This window comes from Musa acuminata, chromosome BXJ1-4 (assembly GCF_036884655.1).
Source record: "Musa acuminata AAA Group cultivar baxijiao chromosome BXJ1-4, Cavendish_Baxijiao_AAA, whole genome shotgun sequence".
Taxonomy (NCBI): Eukaryota; Viridiplantae; Streptophyta; class Magnoliopsida; order Zingiberales; family Musaceae; genus Musa; species Musa acuminata.
Window position 1 is genome coordinate 5,033,400 of NC_088330.1, and position 16,601 is coordinate 5,050,000.

Below are 16,601 nucleotides of genomic sequence, written 5' to 3' on the forward strand. Positions count from 1 at the left end.
AACTTATGTTTCACCATATAGATCCATTTACCAGTAATTAGATCTATATTTGTGAGCTTTCACACAAGATCCAAAGTTTTATTTTTATAAAGAGTATTCATTTCTTCATTCATAGTATCCTCCCACACCTTAACATCTTTGGCTTCATCAAAACAAGTTTAAAATCATCAATTGGTTTATCGAAGAAATAATGATATGCATATATTATCTCTATCTCTATAATGTGCTCATTTGACAATTATTCTTTTTTAATTTTTTAATATATTTTTTTTATGAATATCATTAAGCCACCTATCGCTTCGCTCGATCATTAATGATGAAGAAATAACAATAATAGGCACATATAAAGGAAAAAATGAGCTAAAATATATAAGAACATTACATGATAAAGGAAACTCAATTAGATTTTCAACATATATCACTTTTATGATTGAAATTTTTAAAAAAAGTATTTATAAAGGATAATAACTAAAAACATCATCAAACACGGGATACCATATACCTATATGTATGAATCAATGCATTTCTAATATTTCTTCCTTTCATCACAATCAATAAAAATGTATTTCTTGGTCTTAATATTAAATTTCCTTCTCTTTGAGTCTGCTATATAAACATAGCATAGAGAACCAAATACTCTTAAATGTTTAATATTTGGTTTCTCACTAAACATGAGCTCATATGAAAATTTTAGATTGATTAAGCTAAGAGAAATTCAATTAATAATATAGGTTGCACATACCATACCTTGTGCTCATAAGGTTTTGGGTAAATTCTTTGCACGAAGCCAACACTTATAAGTTTCCATGAGATGTCAAATTTTTCATTCAGCTACACTATTTTTTTTAGTGTATTTGCACGTGTAAGTTTCCTTTTGATACCATACTCTTTATAAAAAGAGAATAATATATAAGAAGTGAATTCTCTGCCATTATCGATATGTAATCTTTTAATTTTTTTATTTAAGAGCACTTTCAACTATTAACTTAAACTCTTGAAATTTTCAAATAAAAATTTGATTTTTTCTTCACAAAATAGATCTAAGTGAATATTGTAAAATCATAAATAAAGAGAAGCATATAACGAGAACATGAATAATGAAAGGGTTGCTCGTCATTTGCATCGATGCCGACATAAATGTAGAGTGACGTTGTCCATCCCTTTATTATTATTAATGCCGACACAGAGACAGAACGACACTACTTTACATCCACATCTATGTTTGTGTTGATGTAGATGTCAAGCAGTCCTTTCGCCATTTTACATTTGTATTGACATCGATGTAATTGCCTAAGTGGCATCAATGCATATGCAAAGCATCGAAATCTGCATCATTCTTTTCATTCTCTTTCTTTGCCTCATTTATTATTGTTGCTCTCTCTCCTCATCGATAATAGTCACCTACAACTCCCACTAGCAATGCTGCTTATCATCACCAAAAACATAATACGACGTTAAAATTATATTTTTGCCCATTGTTTTCATGCTTCCGTCAGTAAAACCGATAGTGTTAAGATAAATAAAATTAGACGTTTCACTTTTATAACTATACGAATTCTAATGTAAATTTTTAAAATTTATTAATCAGGACACTAAAGAAGTTTAACTAGAGATGATAATATATAATTAGCTCCTTCCTTTCACTTGTAAAGCTATATAACCAAGATACAAATTGTTTAGATAAGTGGAAACAAGCCCTATTAATGGTATATGCTAGATAAAGAAATCTCATACAAGAAGTTTTCTTCGTACAATTGGTTAGTACAATTGGATGGATAAATCTCAATCTCAATAATAAGGTATTAATATCAATATTTGTTGACCTATAAAATTTGAGGGGCTTTTGTTACCAAAAAAATGGCAACACAAAATATTCTGGAGTACCTACACAAAAATTGAGGGGCAATCATTATAGTACAAGTTTACTACCTCAATAAGAGGTGAAGAATCCACTCACCTCCATTTCTCTCATAGTTTCTTTTTCTCGAATAACACTCATGTTATCAGAATGATCTGACATCTGCATTGCTATCTGTATCACCAAAAGGATTTTATAATAAATTTGAATGTTTAAATTTAAAATATTTAAAAATCAACAATATGCATTTGTCATAAGTGAATGCATAGTGCATATAAAGATGCTTGGTTCAATTTTATTATGTTCCAAACTTGGGCTGATTTTATGCTTTTATCGAAGATGAATGCATTATATATATATATATACATATACATACATACATACATATATATATATATATATATATATATATATATATATATATATATATATGCATATACATATATGTATGTATATATATACATATATATATATATATAATATTGATACAAATAGACCTTTTGTATATTTATGTTTGTATAGGTGTAAAGTGACTTCCTTTTTATAAAAGACTTAGAGCTCAAGTCTAAATGGCACTAAATATACCTTTTTATGTGACTTTAATCCAATATATTAAATACTTTAGAAATCAACTTATTATAATAAAACAATACGTGTCAATGTACATTTTTTAGCCATAGAGAAATAAATAGTTGAATAGGTGTCTTTCCACAATAATTCTTACAAATTTTTAAAAATACTATATTGATTCTTACAAATATTAATATGTGTCCCTTAGAAAACTCAAGCTAATCACTCCAAGTCATGATTAATTATATATCACTGAAGTCGATCTGACACCGTTGATCTAGCAGTCCCGAATCTTGATGCGACATACGGGCGGGCGACGATGTGGTCAGGATCATGAAACGGACGGCTCAGCCTGACCGTTGGACTCACGGCTTCTCCTGTCCCATCCACGTTGCGAAACACGGGAAGACTTCACACACGTGTCGTTTGGCACACCGTGTCTCTGGATGATCGGTCAAGTCGAATGTTCTGTGCCGTGGATAAAACAGCTTGTATGAGTACGTCAAAAGAATCGTGGCGGGATTTAGTCAAACCCAAAATTTCTTACGAACCCACCATCTTTGTTTCTACTGATAGGAAGGATGGGTCCCTCGGTGGGTCCCGCAGGAACTAGTTTCGTTTCTCCAAAGAACACACCGGTAAATGAGTGGGTAGAAAGAAGTAGCTCTTCTTGCCCATGCTGAGCTCATCCATCCTCCCCTCTTCATGGAAGCACATGTCGCCTGGCTCTTGTGATCCTCCTCTTCCTCTTCCTCGTCTCTAATTCCAATCCGGTCTCCATTTCGGATCCAAAGCGGACAACATGATTGCCACAGTAAGTGATCCCCATCTCGAATCTCATAACTCCTCTCCCTTTTCGTCCTCCTCGCAGCAATCGAGTGATCTCTGGACGCAGCGGTTTATCGATCTCTTCCTGGCCTTGTCGGTCTCTTTTCGTGGTGGATTCCATGGTTTCTTTTCTTGCTGAGGTTACAAAGCCGGAATCGGTCGATAAACCTCTGCATCCGGACTTCCGCCGACAACCATTCCTCCGTCCTCCCCCCAACCCAAAACACTCCCCCCCCCCAACCCCACCTTCTTCCTCCTCTTGTTTTCGTCATCTTATATAATGATTGGGCAATGAAGAGGTGGTAGCTGTTAGGGCTAATTGATACGGCCCATTCGATGCCGATTTCGATCCCTTATTTTTACTCAGATTATAGTCGGCATTCTGCAGAATTTCAATCAACGAATAATGGTGCCATCAGCATTTAGATCGATTCAAAATGGGTGACGTCTTGAGTTGTGATGATGGACAGAGAAAACAGTAAATATGTTTGATTTAATGTCTCTCAGTTCTTTCTTATGCCTTCAATTTTTCATTGTTCTTATGGATTCGTTTATCATTTCATTATCTTCACCATTTGATCTATCCTTATTTTGGATTATTCACTGAATAGGACGTAAATGTTTTGTATTAAACAGACAGCAGACGACTACTAGAAATCTTTATTTACAGAAACTACCATTATTGGTTAATTCGTCGAGAATGAGAGGTCGGAATATACTCTGAGATGGCTTAAACTTGGCTTTGGGAAGACTAAATGGGGAAAATAAGCTCAACTGGTCAAATTAATGTGACAGGATGGCACAGTTTTTATGAAGATGATTGAGATATATTCCATATTTTGATGTTTAAACAGTTAGCCACAGGAATAATTTTCATTTAATTTATTCCTTTTACCCAGATTCCTTGTTCTACACGGATGTGAAACTATCTATATTTGTTATGTTTGTAATGCGTGTAGGTGAATCTGTATAAAGAATTGAAACATCAATATTTTTCTAGGAAAGAGCTATATGTTACATGTATTTTTTTTTACTGTGAGAGCATGTGGTGTATTTTGTTGTGTGAATTATACTTGCTGAAATATGGTGGTGGTCATGAATACTGATCTTTGGATTATTTAATTGCGTGCATGACATAGCTACCTGTTTATAACATGTGTTCTGTTGGATGTGTTTCAAATGATTGACAAGGTTTTATATTTCATTCTTATCTGCAAAAACATACATTGCATACTTTGTGAATTAGAATACAATGCATATGGAAAACAAAGCAGTCAAGTAATCTGCATGCTGAATGTGTGCCTGACTCTGTTTTTTGGGTAGAAGGGTCTAAATTCTTAATGCATTACGATAGACAAGGCGAGTGAGAGAAGAGAAACTTGCCAGGAACCATTTTGAGAGATATAACTACATTTATGTACTTCCAACCTCATTTTCCTTGATGTATAAAGAGCCCTGATATCGTGGATACCTTGTGTAAAAATGGTGATATTTAATTATCATCTTTCTTGTTTTCTTTCCTAATGACCTTACTACCTTCTCTACTTGTTGGATAATTAATAAGACATAGTAGCTTCCCAGGGCATAGCTGACCATGCATAAAAACCAACATACCTTTGTATTTGTATTCAAATCAATTGGCAGGATAATAGACTTGTCTAGTTGATTGAAATTATGATAGCAGTTTATTTTCTCTTTTTAAGGTAAAATGTTGTTGCTATTGCTGTGTGTCATCAATTAAATGCAAGAATCTCTTCTTGCTTTTCTTTTCTCCTCCTGTATACTTGTGTGAATTTTGGTAACTGTCCTATGGAGCACAATCTTTTTGAGGCCTTCATGCCATGTTAAGAAGTGAGAGTGTGACCAATTAAACAGATCGTCCGGTTCTTTCAGATTATTATTCATGCTTTATTTTGTTAAATCTTGAGTACTTCCTAATTGAGGACTTTTATTATGTCATTCTCAAGTGCCTGATTTATGTTATTTTCTTGTTTGTCTTTGTAACTATGATAAAATAGATTGCTTCCTCTATTAGGTCAGACTCTATTGTTAATGTCATATAGTTTCATGTAAAGAATGGGTAGCCTAGTGGATGAGACCTCGATCAATTTTGCTAGTGTTGGATATGTATGTGAAATATATTATTGAAGTTGCTCATATCTTAGAACACAAAAGTTACTTCATTAGTTTTACCGAATTTGTTCCACTTAGTCCTTGAGATGTGTGGTTTTTCATTTTTGCACTGCCTTCTTGCAAACCTTAATATCTACATTCTGCATGTTTTAATTGGTTAGTAAATAAAAGGTCTGCATGATCTTGCAACCTTAAGTTATTAAAGGCTGTAAGAAGATCTTTTTCCAATGTATGAAAACATATGAAAAAAATGATGAACCAATTAACTTGACTTCACAAACCCCATTTTCTCGGCCAAAATTTATCTTTGCAACCATTATAAGTTTCAGTTATGCTCATTCAGCGCTTGATTTCACTCAGCTTCCTTCAAAATGATTTGAAGAGTAGACACACAGTGTTCTACCCCATGCTCAGAGGCTAGTAGTATTTAGGGACCATTTTTGCTGAAATTTCTGTTTTATCAGCAAAGAACACACTGTGAGTGCAATCTGATGCTCTTGCAAGTTCAAACTCTGGTTATCGGAGGATCTTCTTCTCATCTAGCCTATTTACTGTCAGTAAAGTATTGCACCTTTCATTTTGAGTTTTAGGGCTCAATGAAGCCAAGTTATAGTTAATGTTGCAGAACTTTATACAGTGTCTCCTTTAACGGCATATACACCACCTGCATCATATTTTCTTCATTGTTCGCCCGAATTGGTGTATGCTGCAATAGTTTATATGCACCAAATTTGATGTTATTGCTGTCATACCATAAATTTGTTCAGCTATCAATATAGAACATCATTCATAGTTTATTACAGCTTGTTGCTTCGTCTTCAAACAATCAAAGCACCCACAGTGACGCATAATGTGGCTTTCTTCATGTAGAACAGGGTGGATCTACTTATGAAAGAAAAGAAGACATCGACCCATCTACTTGATGGTGGACTTCCGGGCGTTCCAAGAGCGCGCTCTCCCACCCTCGTTCTTCACCGTGTGGAGCAAGAAGTCGTTCCACGTGTCGATGGGCCCCGGCAGGCACCAGTGCACGCAGTCGTTGTACATCGGCACGATCTCGTGCGGCAGGTGGCCGTACCGGCTGGGGTGCCCGTCCGGCCTCAGCAGCATCGCATCCGTGGTGTCCAGCAGCCGGAACCTGACGCCCTTCTCCCGTCCTTCCCTCTGTGCCTCCCGGAACTCCTCCACCTGCGTCATGTACATCTTGAGGTTGATGCCGTCCAGTCTCGTCTCGTCGCGGCGGAACGGCTGCCGCCGAACGCAGTCCCCCCCGTTGTCCCACGTGCCGTTCTCGAAGTGCCACGGCGAGAACGTCCGCAGGAACACCGTCCCCCTGAATCCTTCGAGGCTGTTGAAGACCCGGAACGCCGCCCGGAACACCCGCCGGTAGCTGTAGTACATGGTCAGGTCGGTGACGTTCGGGGCCAGGCAGTTGTGGCAACCGACGAGCTGGCCGCCCTCGTAGAACATGGTCGGCCGTAAAAGCCAGTGCCCGGCCGACATGATCACGTAGTCGAACTCCGTCATCTTGGTGGTCCAGATGGAGTCGGGCTCGTCCAGGTACAGGTTGAACAGGCCACTGTAAGTGGAGGCATTGGGGTCGACTTTGTGGGCCCTTACCAGGAACGGTGACCAGAAGCTGGCGACGGTGAAGTTGTGGGTGGGGAAGTAATACCGTCGGAAATTGTCGTCTTGGGTGACGGAGGCATCCACCACGTACGTCACCTGCAGATGCATTTAAGGAGAAGCCTTATGCTGCAATGGTTGAGAGCATCTGAAGTAGCAGTACAGTTGATGTTCTTATCATTCTCTATTGGATGCAGGTCACTCGTTACTGAAAGTGCAGCTTTGCTACACGTTAGGGAGACACCAAAGAGAATAAGACGAAGACTGGAAACGGACAACTCACTCTGAGGAGGAGACAGATGAGGGACTGCATTTGGTTCCTCCCCACGGAGTCGCTGACGAACGCTAGGGACTTACCCCTAACGAGCTCCAGGAACTGCGCCGGGTTGAAGACCGGCAGCTCGCAGTGGGTCGGTTTCCACCTCCACTTCATGAAGCCCGTGTCGGGCCTCCCAAACTTCATGCAATTCTGGTGCTCTTGGATGGCCCTGCAGCTCTCGTTGGTGTAGTACGGCGCGTTAGGGTTCGGAACCCACCCCCCTCGGAAGATGTCACACGAATGCTGTGCCACTCCCAGACCGGCAATGGAATCACGAGCCATATCACTCGAAGAAGACGAAGAAGAAGAAGATGATGATGAAGAAGAGGACAGGCTTCTCCATGCAAGTGATGTGGCTAACAAAGGGAAGAGATATAGAGGAATGATGGTGAGGAGGAGGGTTGCAGTCAGAAGAAGAACGATCCTAGAGGTGTTCTGAAGGCTCGTTTTGCTTCCATTCTGAAGCTCCCGACCTGAGTTACCCTTCATGGGGGGAGATAGAAGCAGCAAAGTTTGGTGCAGGTTGCTTTGTCCTCCGATACTTGTGTGAAGAAAGGGAGGGAATGCAGGTATAATTCGTTCTCAAATAATAATAACGAGGTACTACTAGCTCAAGATTAAATTAAATAAAAAAATTTATATTAAAATTTTTAAAGGAAAAATACTTACAATCTTGATTGATTCTTAGACTTCTATCCTATAAGCTTGAATACTATGAGACTTAGATCTACATGTAGATATCATCTATTTATAGATGTGAAATATAAGAGTTTTTTTATCTCTATAATTCTATTTAATTGTTTTTAAAAGGTAAATCTTCAATTTAAGACTTTTAAAATATATTTTATCTTTTTAAGCTCTGAATTCTTTATCCATATAACTTTATCTAATCTTATTTAAAAGGTAAGATATTAATTTATAATCTTTCAAAATATATTTTAACTTCTTAACACTCCCCCTTACAGTATATTTTTGGAGATTACTCTCAGCTTATTTTGGAAGATCTTCAAATGGTTTTTTGAAAAACGGTTTGGACAAAATACCTGCTATATTATCTTTATTTTTTATCTTCATCACCTTAATGACCATTTTTTCTCAGATAAAATGATATTCAATTTCAATATGCTTAGTTCTTACATGACAAATTGGATTTATAGCCAATTTTAAGACATTTTGATTTTTACCTTATAAAATAGTTGGTTTGTTAATTTGATAGCACACGTCCATAATTAGACGTCTTAACTATATACATTCTTGAGCTCCAAGTGAGGAAGCCTTGTATTTTGCTTCGGTTATAGGAAAAGAGATCGATTATTATATTTTACTATACTATGAGATACAAGTAAAATAATATAAAAAGGCAATACAAGTGGATCTATGATTATCCAAATTATCTCCTAGATCAGTATTTATATAACCATGTAATTCAAGATGTATGCCCCTTTTATAAAATAATCTCAAATAAGGATATAATTTATATATTTTAAAAAAAATTTGTTGTAGAAATCGTATAAAATGATTTACAAGATCAATTGAAAATGTAATATCTGATCTTATAATTGTTAAGTAGATAATACTACTAATAAGAGCACGAAAAGATCGAGAGTCAGAAAATATTTTCTCATCATTATAATTTAATTTTTTATTTACATCAAACAGAGTTGAATCTTTCTTATTTTTATTAATTCTAAACCTTTCAATATTTTTCTTTGCATAGCTTGTTTGAGAGATAAATATATCTTTGTTTGTATTCATCACCTTCGGACCAAGAAAAATATTAATCTCTCTTAAGAATTTCAATTTAAATTAGAGAGAAAGATCACCACAAAATTTTGAAATCTCTATTTCATCATTATGGTTGATGATCATATCATTCACATATAGAAGAACAATAATATATAGGGTTTCTTATTTTTTAATAATTAAACTAGGATCTGAATAAGAAAAAAAATAACCATAAAATTGTAAGTGTTGACTAATTTTTTTATATCATGCGGTGAGAGCCTGCTTAACCCACATAGAGCCTTCTTGAGCTTATAAATATAATTTGATTTGGAAATAAAAGTATACATTGATGGTTGTTTCATATAAATATCTTTATCAATTTCATAAGAATGCATTCTTCACATCAAGTTGTCAAAGCTTCCATTTAAGATTAGCTATCAGAGCAATCACCATCCTAACAAATGTCATCTTGACCTCCTAACAAATGTCATCTTGACCACAGGACTATACGTTTCCTCGTAATCTTCTTTATATTTTGAGAAAATCTCTTTACAATAAGTCTTGTCTTATAATGATTTATACTTTTATCTAACTTATGTTTCACCATATAGATCCATTTACCAGTAATTAGATCTATATTTGTGAGCTTTCACACAAGATCCAAAGTTTTATTTTTATAAAGAGCATTCATTTCTTCATTCATAGTATCCTCCCACACCTTAACATCTTTGGCTTCATCAAAACAAGTTTAAAATCATCAATTGGTTTATCGAAGAAATAATGATATGCATATATTATCTCTATCTCTATAATGTGCTCATTTGACAATTATTCTTTTTTAATTTTTTAATATATTTTTTTTATGAATATCATTAAGCCACCTATCGCTTCGCTCGATCATTAATGATGAAGAAATAACAATAATAGGCACATATAAAGGAAAAAATGAGCTAAAATATATAAGAACATTACATGATAAAGGAAACTCAATTAGATTTTCAACATATATCACTTTTATGATTGAAATTTTTAAAAAAAGTATTTATAAAGGATAATAACTAAAAACATCATCAAACACGGGATACCATATACCTATATGTATGAATCAATGCATTTCTAATATTTCTTCCTTTCATCACAATCAATAAAAATGTATTTCTTGGTCTTAATATTAAATTTCCTTCTCTTTGAGTCTGCTATATAAACATAGCATAGAGAACCAAATACTCTTAAATGTTTAATATTTGGTTTCTCACTAAACATGAGCTCATATGAAAATTTTAGATTGATTAAGCTAAGAGAAATTCAATTAATAATATAGGTTGCACATACCATACCTTGTGCTCATAAGGTTTTGGGTAAATTCTTTGCACGAAGCCAACACTTATAAGTTTCCATGAGATGTCAAATTTTTCATTCAGCTACACTATTTTTTTTAGTGTATTTGCACGTGTAAGTTTCCTTTTGATACCATACTCTTTATAAAAAGAGAATAATATATAAGAAGTGAATTCTCTGCCATTATCGATATGTAATCTTTTAATTTTTTTATTTAAGAGCACTTTCAACTATTAACTTAAACTCTTGAAATTTTCAAATAAAAATTTGATTTTTTCTTCACAAAATAGATCTAAGTGAATATTGTAAAATCATAAATAAAGAGAAGCATATAACGAGAACATGAATAATGAAAGGGTTGCTCGTCATTTGCATCGATGCCGACATAAATGTAGAGTGACGTTGTCCATCCCTTTATTATTATTAATGCCGACACAGAGACAGAACGACACTACTTTACATCCACATCTATGTTTGTGTTGATGTAGATGTCAAGCAGTCCTTTCGCCATTTTACATTTGTATTGACATCGATGCAATTGCCTAAGTGGCATCAATGCATATGCAAAGCATCGAAATCTGCATCATTCTTTTCATTCTCTTTCTTTGCCTCATTTATTATTGTTGCTCTCTCTCCTCATCGATAATAGTCACCTACAACTCCCACTAGCAATGCTGCTTATCATCACCAAAAACATAATACGACGTTAAAATTATATTTTTGCCCATTGTTTTCATGCTTCCGTCAGTAAAACTGATAGTGTTAAGATAAATAAAATTAGACGTTTCACTTTTATAACTATACGAATTCTAATATAAATTTTTAAAATTTATTAATCAGGACACTAAAGAAGTCTAACTAGAGATGATAATATATAATTAGCTCCTTCCTTTCACTTGTAAAGCTATATAATCAAGATACAAATTGTTTAGATAAGTGGAAACAAGCCCTATTAATGGTATATGCTAGATAAAGAAATCTCATACAAGAAGTTTTCTTCGTACAATTGGTTAGTACAACTGGATGGATAAATCTCAATCTCAATAATAAGGTATTAATATCAATATTTGTTGACCTATAAAATTTGAGGGGCTTTTGTTACCAAAAAAATGGCAACACTAAATATTCTGGAGTACCTACACAAAAATTGAGGGGCAATCATTATAGTACAAGTTTACTACCTCAATAAGAGGTGAAGAATCCACTCACCTCCATTTCTCTCATAGTTTCTTTTTCTCGAATAACACTCATGTTATCAGAATGATCTGACATATGCATTGCTATCTGTATCACCAAAAGGATTTTATAATAAATTTGAATGTTTAAATTTAAAATATTTAAAAATCAACAATATGCATTTGTCATAAGTGAATGCATAGTGCATATAAAGATGCTTGGTTCAATTTTATTATGTTCCAAACTTGGGCTGATTTTATGCTTTTATTGAAGATGAATGCATTATATATATATATACATATACATACATACATATATATATATATATATATATATATATATATATATATATATATATATATGCATATACATATATGTATGTATATATATACATATATATATATATATAATATTGATACAAATAGACCTTTTGTATATTTATGTTTGTATAGGTGTAAAGTGACTTCCTTTTTATAAAAGACTTAGAGCTCAAGTCTAAATGGCACTAAATATACCTTTTTATGTGACTTTAATCCAATATATTAAATACTTTAGAAATCAACTTATTATAATAAAACAATACGTGTCAATGTACATTTTTTAGCCATAGAGAAATAAATAGTTGAATAGGTGTCTTTCCACAATAATTCTTACAAATTTTTAAAAATACTATATTGATTCTTACAAATATTAATATGTGTCCCTTAGAAAACTCAAGCTAATCACTCCAAGTCATGATTAATTATATATCACTGAAGTCGATCTGACACCGTTGATCTAGCAGTCCCGAATCTTGATGCGACATACGGGCGGGCGACGATGTGGTCAGGATCATGAAACGGACGGCTCAGCCTGACCGTTGGACTCACGGCTTCTCCTGTCCCATCCACGTTGCGAAACACGGGAAGACTTCACACACGTGTCGTTTGGCAAACCGTGTCTCTGGATGATCGGTCAAGTCGAATGTTCTGTGCCGTGGATAAAACAGCTTGTATGAGTACGTCAAAAGAATCGTGGCGGGATTTAGTCAAACCCAAAATTTCTTACGAACCCAACAGCTTTGTTTCTACTGATAGGAATGATGGGTCCCGCGGTGGGTCCCGCAGGAACTAGTTTCGTTTCACCAAAGAACACACCGGTAAATGAGTGGGTAGAAAGAAGTAGCTCTTCTTGCCCATGCTGAGCTCATCCATCCTCCCCTCTTCATGGAAGCACATGTCGCCTGGCTCTTGTGATCCTCCTCTTCCTCTTCCTCGTCTCTAATTCCAATCCGGTCTCCATTTCGGATCCAAAGCGGACAACATGATTGCCACAGTAAGTGATCCCCATCTCGAATCTCATAACTCCTCTCCCTTTTCGTCCTCCTCGCAGCAATCGAGTGATCTCTGGACGCAGCGGTTTATCGATCTCTTCCTGGCCTTGTCGGTCTCTTTTCGTGGTGGATTCCATGGTTTCTTTTCTTGCTGAGGTTACAAAGCCGGAATCGGTCGATAAACCTCTGCATCCGGACTTCCGCCGACAACCATTCCTCCGTCCTCCCCCCAACCCAAAACACTCCCCCCCCCCCCCGCAACCCCACCTTCTTCCTCCTCTTGTTTTCGTCATCTTATATAATGATTGGGCAATGAAGAGGTGGTAGCTGTTAGGGCTAATTGATACGGCCGATTCGATGCCGATTTCGATCCCTTATTTTTACTCAGATTATAGTCGGCATTCTGGAGAATTTCAATCAACGAATAATGGTGCCATCAGCATTTAGATCGATTCAAAATGGGTGACGTCTTGAGTTGTGATGATGGACAGAGAAAACAGTAAATATGTTTGATTTAATGTCTCTCAGTTCTTTCTTATGCCTTCAATTTTTCATTGTTCTTTTGGATTCGTTTATCATTTCATTATCTTCACCATTTGATCTATCCTTATTTTGGATTATTCACTGAATAGGACGTAAATGTTTTGTATTAAACAGACAGCAGACGACTACTAGAAATCTTTATTTACAGAAACTACCATTATTGGTTAATTCGTCGAGAATGAGAGGTCGGAATATACTCTGAGATGGCTTAAACTTGGCTTTGGGAAGACTAAATGGGGAAAATAAGCTCAACTGGTCAAATTAATGTGACAGGATGGCACAGTTTTTATGAAGATGATTGAGATATATTCCATATTTTGATGTTTAAACAGTTAGCCACAGGAATAATTTTCATTTAATTTATTCCTTTTACCCAGATTCCTTGTTCTACACGGATGTGAAACTATCTATATTTGTTATGTTTGTAATGCGTGTAGGTGAATCTGTATAAAGAATTGAAACATCAATATTTTTCTAGGAAAGAGCTATATGTTACATGTATTTTTTTTTACTGTGAGAGCATGTGGTGTATTTTGTTGTGTGAATTATACTTGCTGAAATATGGTGGTGGTCATGAATACTGATCTTTGGATTATTTAATTGCATGCATGACATAGCTACCTGTTTATAACATGTGTTCTGTTGGATGTGTTTCAAATGATTGACAAGGTTTTATATTTCATTCTTATCTGCAAAAACATACATTGCATACTTTGTGAATTAGAATACAATGCATATGGAAAACAAAGCAGTCAAGTAATCTGCATGCTGAATGTGTGCCTGACTCTGTTTTCTGGGTAGAAGGGTCTAAATTTTTAATGCATTACGATAGACAAGGCAAGTGAGAGAAGAGAAACTTGCCAGGAACCATTTTGAGAGATATAACTACATTTATGTACTTCCAACCTCATTGTCCTTGATGTATAAATGTTGTGTTATTGCTGTGTGTCATCAATTAAATGCAAGAATCTCTTCTTGCTTTTCTTTTCTCCTCCTGTATACTTGTGTGAATTTTGGTAACTGTCCTATGGAGCACAATCTTTTTGAGGCCTTCATGCCATGTTAAGAAGTGAGAGTGTGACCAATTAAACAGATCGTCCGGTTCTTTCAGATTATTATTCATGCTTTATTTTGTTAAATCTTGAGTACTTCCTAATTGAGGACTTTTATTATGTCATTCTCAAGTGCCTGATTTATGTTATTTTCTTGTTTGTCTTTGTAACTATGATAAAATAGATTGCTTCCTCTATTAGGTCAGACTCTATTGTTAATGTCATATAGTTTCATGTAAAGAATGGGTAGCCTTGTGGATGAGACCTGGATCAATTTTGCTAGTGTTGGATATGTATGTGAAATATATTATTGAAGTTGCTCATATCTTAGAACACAAAAGTTACTTCATTAGTTTTACTGAATTTGTTCCACTTAGTCCTTGAGATGTGTGGTTTCTCATTTTTGCACTGCCTTCTTGCAAACCTTAATATCTACATTCTGCATGTTTTAATTGGTTAGTAAATAAAAGGTCTGCATGATCTTGCAACCTTATGTTGTTAAAGGCTGTAAGAAGATCTTTTTCCAAGGTACGAAAACATATGAAAAAAATGAAGAACCGATTAGCTTGACTACACAAACCCCATTTTCTCGGCCAAACTTTATCTTTGCAACCATTATAAGGTTCAGTTATACTCATTCAGCCCTTGATTTCCCTCAGCTTCTTTCAAAATGATTTGAAGGGTAGACACACACTGTGTTCTACATCATGCTAATCGGCTAGTAGTATTTAGGGGCCAATTTTTCTGAACCACTTCAATTCTAGTCCATGATGATATTACTGTTTTATCAGCAAAGAACACACTGTGAGTGCAATCTGATGCTCTTGCAAGTTCAAACTCTGGTTATCGGAGGATCTTGTTCTCATCTAGCCTATTTACTGTCGGTAAAGTATTACACCTCTCAGTTTGAGTTTTAGGGCTCAATGAAGCCAAGTTATAGTTAATGTTGCAGAACTTTATACAGTGTCTCCTTTAACGGCATATACACCACCTGCATCATATTTTCTTCATTGTTCGTCCGAATTGGTGTATGCTGCAATAGTTTATATGCACCAAATTTGATGTTATTGCTGTCATACCATAAATTTGTTCAGCTATCAATATAGAACATCATTCATAGTTTATTACAGCTTGTAGCTTCGTCTTCAAACAATCAAAGCAGCCACAGTGACGCATAATGTGGCTTTCTTCATGTAGAACAGGGTGTATCTACTAACGAAAGAAAAGAAGACATCGACCCATCTACTTGATGGTGGACTTCCGGCCGTTCCAAGAGCGCGCTCACCCACCCTCGTTCTTCACCATGTGGAGCAAGAAGTCGTTCCACGTGTCGATGGGCCCCGGCAGGCACCAGTGCACGCAGTCGTTGTACATCGGCACGTTCTCGTGCGGCAGGTGGCCGTACCGGCTGGGGTGCCCGTCCGGCCTCAGCAGCATCGCATCCGTGGTGTCCAGCAGCCGGAACCTGACGCCCTTCTCCCGTCCTTCCCTCTGTGCCTCCCGGAACTCCTCCACCTGCGTCATGTACATCTTGAGGTTGATGCCGTCCAGTCTCGTCTCGTCGCGGCGGAACGGCTGCCGCCGAACGCAGTCCCCCCCGTTGTCCCACGTGCCGTTCTCGAAGTGCCACGGCGAGAACGTCCGCAGGAACACCGTCCCCCTGAATCCTTCGAGGCTGTTGAAGACCCGGAACGCCGCCCGGAACACCCGCCGGTAGCTGTAGTGCATGGTCAGGTCGGTGACGTTCGGGGCCAGGCAGTTGTGGCAACCGACGAGCTGGCCGCCCTCGTAGAACATGGTCGGCCGTAAAAGCCAGTGCCCGGCCGACATGATCACGTAGTCGAACTCCGTCATCTTGGTGGTCCAGTTGGTGTCGGGCTCGTCCAGGTACAGGTTGAACATGCCACTGTACGTGGAGGCATTGGGGTCGACTTTGTGGGCCCTTACCAGGAACGGTGACCAGAAGCTGGCGACGGTGAAGTTGTGGGTGGGGAAGTAATACCGTCGGAAATTGTCGTCTTGGGTGACGGAGGCATCTACCACGTACGTCACCTGCAGATGCATTTAAGGAGAAGCCTTATGCTGCAATGGTTGAGAGCATCTGAAGTAGCAGTACAGTTG

At 36.6% G+C, this 16,601-nt stretch overlaps 2 protein-coding genes and 2 long non-coding RNA genes across 6 annotated transcripts in view; 2 read left to right on the forward strand and 2 right to left on the reverse strand.

The window, feature by feature from the left end:
- The first annotated feature begins 3,106 nt into the window (after nucleotides 1-3,106).
- Nucleotides 3,107-4,295, forward strand: LOC135643117 (uncharacterized). Of its 2 annotated transcripts, none has more exons than XR_010498152.1 (2): nucleotides 3,107-3,242; nucleotides 3,645-4,295. It is a non-coding gene; the product is annotated as an uncharacterized LOC135643117 (long non-coding RNA). The 2 variants fall into 2 exon arrangements; XR_010498153.1 differs by having other exon boundaries at nucleotides 3,113-3,242; nucleotides 3,893-4,295.
- A 1,970-nt stretch (nucleotides 4,296-6,265) lies between these two features.
- Nucleotides 6,266-8,122, reverse strand: LOC135643114 (protein trichome birefringence-like 19). Its single transcript, XM_065159713.1, has 2 exons — nucleotides 7,299-8,122; nucleotides 6,266-7,114 (listed from the first exon to the last, which is right to left on the reverse strand). Exons 1-2 carry the CDS (start codon nucleotides 7,821-7,823, stop codon nucleotides 6,305-6,307), a joined length of 1,335 nt encoding a protein of 444 aa, XP_065015785.1. The 5' UTR covers nucleotides 7,824-8,122; the 3' UTR covers nucleotides 6,266-6,304.
- Nucleotides 8,123-12,751: 4,629 nt separating this feature from the next.
- On the forward strand, nucleotides 12,752-13,945 carry LOC135672338 (uncharacterized). 2 transcript variants are annotated; one of them, XR_010512949.1, is made up of 2 exons: nucleotides 12,752-12,887; nucleotides 13,295-13,945. It is a non-coding gene; the product is annotated as an uncharacterized LOC135672338 (long non-coding RNA). The 2 variants fall into 2 exon arrangements; XR_010512950.1 differs by having other exon boundaries at nucleotides 12,758-12,887; nucleotides 13,543-13,945.
- A 1,777-nt stretch (nucleotides 13,946-15,722) lies between these two features.
- Nucleotides 15,723-16,601, reverse strand: part of LOC103980747 (protein trichome birefringence-like 19) — a 1,732-nt gene continuing 853 nt past the window's right edge. The window contains 1 exon segment of the mRNA XM_009397231.3: nucleotides 15,723-16,532. Within this exon segment, the coding sequence (XP_009395506.3) occupies nucleotides 15,723-16,532 (810 nt within the window).

What these genes read in the sequence shown, in the direction of transcription:
- LOC135643114 (XM_065159713.1), bottom strand. Translation starts at nt 7,823, where the DNA reads ATGAAGGGTAACTCAGGTCGGGAGCTTCAGAATGGAAGCAAAACGAGC. An exon ending in TCATCTGTCTCCTCCTCAGA is followed by an intron (nt 7,115 to 7,298) that starts GTGAGTTGTCCG and finishes ATGCATCTGCAG; the next exon opens with GTGACGTACGTGGTGGATGC.